Consider the following 10,558-nt stretch of genomic DNA (forward strand, 5'->3'; position numbering starts at 1 on the left):
TACCCTCTTTCATAACTTCATCCGTAGTCCAACTACTAGAATCAGAGATCACCCTAATCTTGGATCACATGCTAAAAGAATTCTTTTGTCTAATGAAGCACCGGTTTTTTTGTCTAAATTTTCAGAGTAGAATGCTGAAATGCTCATGGCACATTTCACAAAATTCAGAATAAAACAATTAAAGAGCAACCAAAATAATAAACAAAAAACTAAATTATATGTCAAACAATTAATCAATCATATTCTTCATGCAACAAGGCCTCAATCCAATGAACTAACCAAAAAGCAAAAAAAGAAAAAGAAAAAAAAGAATGAACACCAAAACTTCCAAAAATTCTCTCATTTTCTACCTTCAATGGTTCTACTTTTAGAACCATTTGGCAAAACCATCAAGAGCATAAACCAAAAGCAAAGACAATGGATACAGTAAGTATGCAACGATCGATGTCCAGACTGGGAAGGTGGAGCGCAAGCTTGCAAACATGCCCATCACCACGCATACGATCATAACAACGAGTACTTCAGCCGAGAAATCCCATGTCAATTCGCGTACGTAAATTATGGACAATAGTACTGAAATCCCTAGGACATTGTTCATGAAGACTCCTCCATAGATCTGCATATCATCACATCACTAAGTATTAATCCTCCAAAGATTATAAAGCACTTATACAGATGCTATCAGCCACATTTCATTATCACATGGACTATATATACTTTTTTCTTTTTGTGCATGTAAATATTAGCATATACTAGATTGATGAAATGGATCGGAATAGTAATTATGGGGGGCAGACCTCAGAAAATGTCAAGGAAGTAGTTCTTTCTTTTCTTCTACTCGCGGCGGAGATCGCTGAAGTTGCAGCCCTAGCGTTGGTAGCTAACGGGACGAGGATGAATGCGATGAAAAACGACGATATATTAGCAGCTGTTGAGAAGGATTGTACACTATGTATGAGGGGTTCTGCTAGAACAGATAGAATAAGAATTCCAGCCAACAAAAGCATTATGGCCTTGAACCATGCCCAAGGAGATTTATCAACTGGCCCTGCACTGGTCTGTTCTACCAACTCGTCTGTCTCTTTCCAAGCTTTCTGCATCATCATGAAGTGTATAAATACTTTTAATATTGTTTCAAGGAGTCAAGGTATTGTTTTTGGTGAATACCTAACCCAAACCTAACCCGAACCTAACCCAATATATAGATGAGTTTTAACGATCATTTTCAATTTTCGGCCCAAGCCTTGGACAACTCAAGTTTGACCCAAACTTCATTTAATATTTTTATAATATTTATAATGTAAAATTTTTAAGAAAAAAATATTAAATTATATTTTATCATATATTTTTATATTTTTAAATAGATATATAAATTTATTTATTTATTTATTTTGCTATCCTAAAATTTTGTCTCATTTGGGGTTTACATTTTCATATAAATATATAGAAAAAATTTCTTAAAACACATTATAGATGAATTTTGAATTTTACAACTTGATCAACCCGGGTCTAAACTCACCAACCTAAACTTAAAAAAATGGGATTAAGTTGTGTCTCTTCCTTTAAAGGTAAAATTGGGTTAAATTTGGATTTATTTGTTTATTTTTTAATTTGAATTTGACTTAAATTGATCATCAACATGATCAATCCGTCAAAGTTACATTCACTTACAAGGAATATTTCGTCGTTCGGTTTGGGCGACTGCAGGGCCTGATGGCTGGAAATGTTAACCCATTTGGCAAGGCCTTGGATGAACTCCTCCTCATCGATTAATCGGTCTCCATTGACGTCAAGTTTTTCCATTATTCTTGCGACCGCTTCGTCTACGTCTAGCGGCATGTCTCCAAACTTGATGCTCATAATGAGTTCTTTTAGTTCAGCTTGTGATATGCAATTGTCTCCATCAAGATCAATTCTCTCAAAGAGGCTGTAAATCGAATTAGCGCAAGAGCCTTAGAACTATTATATGGGTTCCAAGAAATAATAAGGATATGAAAAAAAAATAGTAAGAAAAATAATTTTTTATATTTAATTTTAATATAGGAAACATAAAAAAATTAAATATAATTAAAATTAATTAGTTAAAAATTTATATAATTTTAAATTATTTAATTTTTATATAAAAAACATAAAAATAAGTGAAATAAATTTAAAATAATATATAAAACTTGACATTTTTTCCTTCATATTTTCTCTTAAGGTTTTCATGAATAAAATATGATCTTATAAAAATTAATAATTCAAAAGAATATTCAACATTTGATTAATCAAACATCCTGAATTCAAATTTATAATTTATTTGTTATTACTTCCTATCTATTGAGCATGCATGATATATATTATGACCCCAAATCCGAACAACTTAAGAAAGTCCGTAACGCAACATCCTTAAAAAAACCTTGTAACACGCAAGAACAGTCTAATTAAAAGAATTGTAATATGCTATCTTACCTTTTTATATTTGCTATATCCGGCGTGTTATCCTCTTTAAGCAGGCTTCCTAGGCCACTGTTTTGAACATGTCTTAAAATCCCAGACATCAATTTTTCCTTCATTTCTTTTTCGTTCCTTCTCTTTAGAATCCAAGGCCGAAGAACCTAAACAACAACTCGACCAAATCAAAAACCAAATATTTGTTTGCTCATTTGAAAATGTTTTTAAAAACACTTTCAGTCTAAATTTAAAGAAAAAAAAAAAAAGCTTCAACAAAATTTGCAAAACACTTTTTAAATATTGAAAAATAACTTTTAATGTTTTGTCCGGAAATATTTGATAAATGATTATTCCAAAAACACTTTTAAGGAAAATATTTTCACTAAATACTTAGAATAGAAACACGGTTAATAAACATGCGTTTTATAATAATTCTAGAAAGTGTTTTTAACTTCTTTTTTTTAAATATTTCAAGTAATAGAAAGACTAGAACAACTTTTTAAAATTGTTATAGATAGTCTTAACCCATTTAATAGTAATTTTATGAAATGTTTTTAATATTTTTAAAACTTAAATTTTTTTATTATTTAAGTATTAAAAATGTTAGAAATATTTTTTAAAATCACTACTAAATACAAGTGTATGTTTGGTAGTGATTATTGGAAGTATTTCTAATATTTTTATTACTTGAAATATTAAAAATATTAAAAACGCTTCTTATAATCACTATCAAATAGAATTTTAATGTAATTTAATTTCACTAAAAATACTTTGAATACAAATACTATAATTCGTTAGACAATGATTTAAAAAAACACTTTTAACATAATTAAAAGAGTTCTTGAACAAAACAAAAAGAAGGTATTTAACAAAATTTAAAAAACACTTTAAAAAATCTAAAATTAAAGAATTATAGCGTTTTCAAGGTAAACACTTGATGAGCCATTCTTTTCAAAACACTTAACAGAGAAAACCTTATCATTAAAAATATTCCGAATAGAAACACTGTCAAGTGTACCAGCACTTCAAAATCAACATTAATGTTGCAGACTTGCAGGCATACCTGTTGTAGATCTTTCAATGAATTATTGGAGTAACTTCTGTCATGCAATCCTTTCTTTGTCTCATCAAGCCATTTTGAGATCCCAGCTATGAACTCATCCTTTGTTATTGTTCCGTCACCATCAATATCAAACTGTCCTAGAACATCTAGCACTGCATCTTCCTTATTGATCAAGTGTGGTTTTCGAAACCTGATCCCAAGAAGAAGCTCCTTGATTTCAGCAGGCGATATATAGTCATCACCATCAAGGTCTGTTTCCTCAAACAGCCTGCGATTAGATACAAGTATATGCTGTCAAACATTTAAGTACATAGAAATACCGAAAAATCAAGATCAAAACAGTATGGTATACTTAAGGAAAGATGATCGCACCCTCTTATAACACTTATGTTCGGAGCTCCTTCGTCTGTGAGGAGTTTTCCTACAGCATGTTCTTGGAAGTATCGTAAAATTCTTATCACTAAATGATCATGTTTTACGTACTCTAATCTTCTTTGCTGAATCCAAGGCTGAAATATCTGCATATTTTTCAAGTAAAAGTTTGAGGTATATTACAAAAAGTAATGCATCAAAATGCATAATCCTAATTCTTAAGTAAAATTTTAAGGCACCGAATCGATTTCATAAACTCCCGATCCAAACGTAAGTATAGAAAATTTGTGTAGGTTAATAAAGGTACAAAGAAATGAGACATATAATTAGATATACAAAAAATAAAATTAAAATATAAATCAATTTTGACCTAATCATGCTAAGGTACAAATGAATGACCATTTTTACAAACTATTTTCTTATGACACTAAAAAATAATTTTATAGTACTAAAAATAACCTTAAATATGATATTGTATATAAGATAGAGAAAAAAGTTTCTAATACTATATATGTATGAGTTTCTTTTAACTTTATAAACGTGTTTTAGAATTGTGAAGACTTTTTGAGCTTATAGTGAATAATATTTATATAGTTAAGAACGAGTTGTTATAGAATAGTATCAGAGTCAATTCCTTACTTTGGTGTTGGAGTTTGTTTGACCCTGTTCTGGGTGTTTATCTGTATGAACTTGTAATATCATGGAACACAATGAAAACGTTATATTTATATGAGAGGATCGTTGTAATATATCACATTTGAGAAGAAAAACAGTTATTAAATATATATATATATGAATTCTTTTTAACTTTCTAAATATGTTTTAAAGTTGTAAGAATTCATTTAAACTGATAATAGACAATATTTATATAATTGGAAGTGAGGTTTTATACTAAACCTAAATGCTATTATTAACCATACAAAACCAATCCTAGAAAAATTGTTACTACTTTGTACCAAGAAGATCGAATGAATGTTATACTGAGAATTCAAATGGATGTTATATGCTTCTACTGAATTCTCAATTTGAGTTCATGTATATCGGACCATTGAATAAAAATATAAAGAAATAGTATTAAAGGTTTTTTTAAAAACTCTGAAATACAAATAAATAAAAACTTTTTTGTCATGAAATTGTTTCTAATGGCTATCATATGCATATTGTGTTTAAGCTCTACTGAGAATTAATCCAAAAAGTTTGGAGAGTATTAATACCTGATAGATGAAGTAGAGGAGAAGAAAAATAAGAGAAACAATAAGAGTGATCAAGATCACAACGCGTTCCCCATAAGACAATTGGAATAATATTGTGATTTGGATGATGATGAATGGTATTATTGATAGACCCATGATCCTTGCCATGTACCCAGTTTCTTCATCTGTTGCAATCCCACTACCTTCATACATTTCACACAATATAAGGTTTTATTTGATACATATTTTTCTAAAACACTTTTCTATTTTCTAAAAAATATATTTGATAATTAAAAAATAAAAAATAAAAAATAGAAAACAGTCTTATATTCTTAAAATAAAAAATATGATATTTTTAAAGTTATTTTCATAAATATAGAGAATGATATATAAAAGTTATTTAAATTTATTTAAAAACATAGAAAATAAATTTAAAATATTCTCAACTTTTGTTTTATAAAACTGTTTTAAAAAATTGTCTTCAAAACCTGTTTTAAAAAATGATTATCAAATAAGGAGAGAAGAAACATGTACCCGTTAACATCAATAATATTTTCCGATATGGTTTTTGTAATAAATTTGCATCAACCGTAGCGCCCGAACCAGCGCCGGGAAACTCACAACTCCCAACAATGACACAAGTGCCCCAAAGTACAGTGAGGAGCAAGATCGTCGATCCGGCCAACAAGCCGACGGCGGTGAGCACATACTCTTGAGCAGTGTCTTTGCTGTTCAGAAGTCCAGACGCTGAAATGGTTCAGAGAAAAACATTGTTACAGCTAATTAATTTTCATTGCACCAACCCAACCCCCTCCCCCCTTTTTTCTGAGGTATATAAATTTTAATTAATTGAAATCAAACTATATTCAATGGATGATTCATGATTGTGGCATCCACGATTCAAATAATCAAATATGAGAAATCTTTTGCGTGTTACCACATACTTTTGACTACTTCAAATCGTACAAAATTTGACTAAAAATCATATTATTTTTCTTCATTGTCTTTGAAGTTTAGGAATTAGATTATTACACGACTAATGCTGTTCAACAATCGATATTAATGAAGATGATGATAATGTGTACGAATTTTTTTAAAAAAAATATTTTCTTATTTTTTATTTTATTATAAACAATATAAAAAATAAAATATAATTAAAATTGTTAAATTTTTTTTATATAATTTAAAATTATTTAATCTCTATATAAAAAATTAAAATATTATATAAAAATAATTTATTAATTTTATTTTATTTTTTGTATGTATATTTTAATTTTAAAGTGTCAAACGGGGGTAGATATATTAAATGGAAGTGGTCTTCAGTCTCCACATGACATATAGGAAGAAGAAGTTAGGGATAAAAAACAAAAATATTAAAATTTTATAATAATTGAAAATGTAATTTTTGAAAAATGATAAGTTTATTAAAACAAATTTTTCAAAACTATAATTTTTTTTAATCATGTTTAAAGAATTAGTTTAATGAAATACATATAAAGAAAGTTTGAATAAAACCCTTAAAATTTTATCATATATTTTCCTTGGTTTTTATAATATAAAGAAAAAAAAGGGTTTCTATTCAATTAAAATAGGAAAACATATTTAACAATTGGAAAACAAAAAACAATTTTGAAGTTATTTCAAGCATTCTTACAATTTAATTTTAGGAAAACACTTCCTAAACAAAGCCGTAAATTTTAATTCAAAAATTAAAAAAAAAAAAAAAAAAAAAGGAAGAGGAAGAAGAAGACATGGCAAAGAGTTGAGAAAACTTACCAAGAAGAATCAAGGACTCAGGGAGAGCACCAAGGACCTGAAACACACTGGCACCAAACACCCCAGGCCCCAAAATCTTGAAAATCTGCTCACCCCCAGATGCCACATATGACTCTCCATGAAACATCAAGTATTCATACACAACAATTAGGAACAGATGCCCAAAAATATTGTTGCTGCATGGCAAAAACCCATACAATTGCTCACATTCCTCTGAAGAATACTCCATTCCTCTCAACACCAAAACTGAAGACTTCTGCCCTTCACCCTCATCAACCCCATCTGATACCAACTCATGAGGATACCCATTGAGCCCTAGAGGGCGCCCTCTTACATCAACAATAATGAAAAGGTAAATAAGAAAAATAGAGAATGTTCTATTTTTTGGAATTTTCCACATCTTGCAGAGATGAACAAGTTGGATGAGGAAGAAGAAAATGGAGGATGGGATATTTTATGGATAACATATATGGGGTTTATATATATATATAAATGTATAAGTATGAGTTAATATGTATCCATGAATTCTTTGTAATTACGTGAATATATAACTTGTCAACAAGTTTATGTTCATAAAGTCAAGGACTTGTTCATTAGTTTGAATATATTGATTTGATATTGGAGAAAAAGAAAAAAGGGAAAACCCCCAAAAACCCATATCCCCATTTTCTTCTTTGATGCATGGCAGCCCTGCTAGGGTTTTGCACATACAAAAGGAAAATGAAAACCTTTGCAGACAAAATTGAAATAGAACCATTTATTGATAAGAAGAAGAAGAAGAAGAAGAAGAAGAAGAAGAAGAAGAAGAAGAAGAAGAAGAAGAAGAAGAAAATGTATTTCATTAAAATATACATAGACCAAGTCCCAAGTTTTCTTTTGACATAAGTTTTATACATGTATATGATTAAACACGAGGTTGCTTGTAAGTTTAATAGAATTTACTATGCTTAGACCGTTCATGCCATTGACCTAGCTGTCAAAGTCTGCTAATTAGTGCTTCCACGTATTATTATTGATGAGGTGGTGGATGGCAGCCATCGATCTTTGAGGTTGGTTGGTTTGATGAGATTAGGTTGCCTTGATTTTGGGTTGGCTTGCGTGGAGTCTTGTTGGGGCGGCTCATTGTCATATCAAAAGCTTGTGAAATAGGAAACTCAAGAAATTTCAAAGTTCTACAGTTTCTGATAAAGCTTCAAAGAGGCAGCATAATGGTTTTTATTTGAAACCTAAAATCCAAATAATATTTTTTTGTCGGATTTTATTTAGACTTATTCATAGTTCAAGTAAAAGAACAAATATGATCTTAGTTCGTGATACAATATCAAATTCATCTTTCATCCTTTAAAAAGCTAAGAATAGTCTTCGTGTTTGTTTTATTTATTTATTTAAATATAAATATACATATAAATTAATTTAATTTAACTATAAATACAACTTAATAGTATGTTTGTTTTTTCACAATGAAAGTTGAGTGTGAGGGTTGAGAATCATAAGTATGATTAATTAACATTTTAGATTAAATAAAAAATTACATATTTTAGATTTTTATATTAAGATAAAAATATTGATAAACAAGTTAAAATTTAAAAACAAACAACTGAAAACTGAAAGTAAATTGCATTTAACATTAAGTTAAGAAACAAACACCACCTTAATTGGATAATTAGATAAAATTTATACTGTAAATACAATCCTTAGTATCACAATATAAAATATTAAATAACATAATATTATTTAGTTATTTTTTGAATAATTTTATTTGAAATTTTAGGCTTAATTTGAAGGGCCTAGTAAAGCTGGGCCCACTCAACCCATTCCTGGCCCATTATCAGGGTAGGGCATGGCCCAAGAGATTACTACCCCCACTTTTGAATTCAAGCTCTTTGATTGTTTGATCAACATTCAACATTCAACATTTTTATACTACTACTATATGAGGAAAGTTATTATTCCCATTTTTTATTGTTAATATTCACATAAAATTTTTCTTTATTCTATTAGGAATATTTTCCATGAATTTAGTAAGAATATATATATATATTTTTTATATTTGATTTTATTATGAAAAATATGAAAAAATAAATATAATTAAAATTAATTAAATTTTTATATATTTTCAAATGATGTAATATATAAAAAAATTTAAATGAGATAAATAAATTTAAAACGATAAATAAAAATATTTTATTAACTTTAAATTTATTTTTATTTTCTTTCCTTCTATTTTCTTTTTCTTACATTTCCCCTTAATTTTTTTGAGTAACCAAACATAACATAAATAATTTTTATTCTTCCTTTATATTTCATACTACTATATACAAATTAAACAAAGCAATTCATATTTATTTCTATTTAATTATGATTTTTTTTGAGATTTTCCTTATTCCAAAGATAGTACAAAATTTTACTTATGTCTAGGCTTAACCTAATCCATTCAAATTAATTTCATGATCTCGAAGTTGTCTAACTAAACCTATGTTCACTTGCTTAAGTTTTAACTTAATTTTAATTAGAGTAAGTCACGTTTAAGATCTTACTTTAATAAATGGTTTTCAAGTTTGGGTTGAGCTCCATAAATATCAACTATTCTTCCCTTAATTATTAGATGATCAAGAGAAAACTGAAAATTTCAAGATCAACCAAGCCTAGCTTGTTGCCAATAACCTAAAACCTCATTTGGGCCATGAGGGTTCTAACTTTGGATAGGGTGTGTTGAGGCCCACCCAATCCATGTTTAGTGAAGGTTGGGATTTTTTAAAATTATGAATTTTTAAAATAAAATTAATGACAGTGTATTTTGAAAGGTGACAGTGTCAAAACTATTTTTAAAATTACAATACTTTTTAAAACATCAATCTTTTGAAGAGATAATTTCAATTCAAATATTAAAATTATTTTTTCAAATAACAACTCCAATATTCAATTAAAATTATATTTTGAAAAGAAATTTTTTGAAAATGTTATTTGAATTATTATATTTAAAAAAATATTTTTAAATTTGTTGTTTTTTCCCCTCAAAATCCCTGAGAGGTACATCTCGTTACCTTCTCAATGGCTTTCTTCTATTTTTGAACCTTCTCTCCTGTCCTTTAGTAAGAGCAAGTTGGAATATGACAATTCCATACTTATTCTACTGTCCAAAGTTTGTGGGCCCAAAAAATACCCCCAATGAAGAATAAGAGCCATAAGAATATAAATATTAAAAAAAGTAACCATCCTTATCCACCTTATAAAAATATAATTTTTTTTTATAATAATTTCTATATTTATTATTTATCATGAAAAATGCTTAATTCGCATGAAAAATGCTGTGATTTACTGTCTTAAATTGAAGCTTTGCTTGTGTAATTTGCAATAAATTTTACATATTCACTTACAATATGATTTTTTTTTTTTGTAATAAAGATATTAAATTTATATATAGAAACTATTTCATAATTTATTGTATCAGAGTCCAAAAATCAAGCAAAATCCTTATTTCCAGGAAAGGAAGGAGATCGGAGGTCTTGAAGAAGTCATTGCAGCAAATGTTGATAATTCTCACCTTGGAAGCAATGTCTCTTGGAAGTGGATTAGAATTCCATTTGCATTTGCATATATTTGAATTGGTCACTTGGAAATTTTGTCTTTTTGTCAAGAATCTCAGTCTACCACCCTATACCATTAAATTGGCAAATTAAATTTTTATGTATTTATATCTCCAAATATTTGTGGGAAAGAA

At 28.3% G+C, this 10,558-nt stretch overlaps 1 protein-coding gene across 1 annotated transcript; it reads right to left on the reverse strand.

The window, feature by feature from the left end:
* Positions 1 to 195: 195 nt before the first annotated feature.
* LOC100241883 (sodium/calcium exchanger NCL2) lies at positions 196 to 7,610 on the reverse strand. Its single transcript, XM_010645846.3, has 9 exons — positions 6,838 to 7,610; positions 5,596 to 5,808; positions 5,083 to 5,264; positions 3,869 to 4,014; positions 3,497 to 3,764; positions 2,452 to 2,597; positions 1,672 to 1,927; positions 798 to 1,094; positions 196 to 616 (listed from the first exon to the last, which is right to left on the reverse strand). The coding sequence occupies exons 1-9, from the start codon at positions 7,235 to 7,237 to the stop codon at positions 368 to 370; spliced, it is 2,157 nt and encodes a 718-aa protein (XP_010644148.1). The 5' UTR covers positions 7,238 to 7,610; the 3' UTR covers positions 196 to 367.
* Between the last annotated feature and the right edge of the window lie 2,948 nt (positions 7,611 to 10,558).

Source organism: Vitis vinifera, chromosome 19 (assembly GCF_030704535.1).
Source record: "Vitis vinifera cultivar Pinot Noir 40024 chromosome 19, ASM3070453v1".
NCBI classification, from domain to species: domain Eukaryota; kingdom Viridiplantae; phylum Streptophyta; class Magnoliopsida; order Vitales; family Vitaceae; genus Vitis; species Vitis vinifera.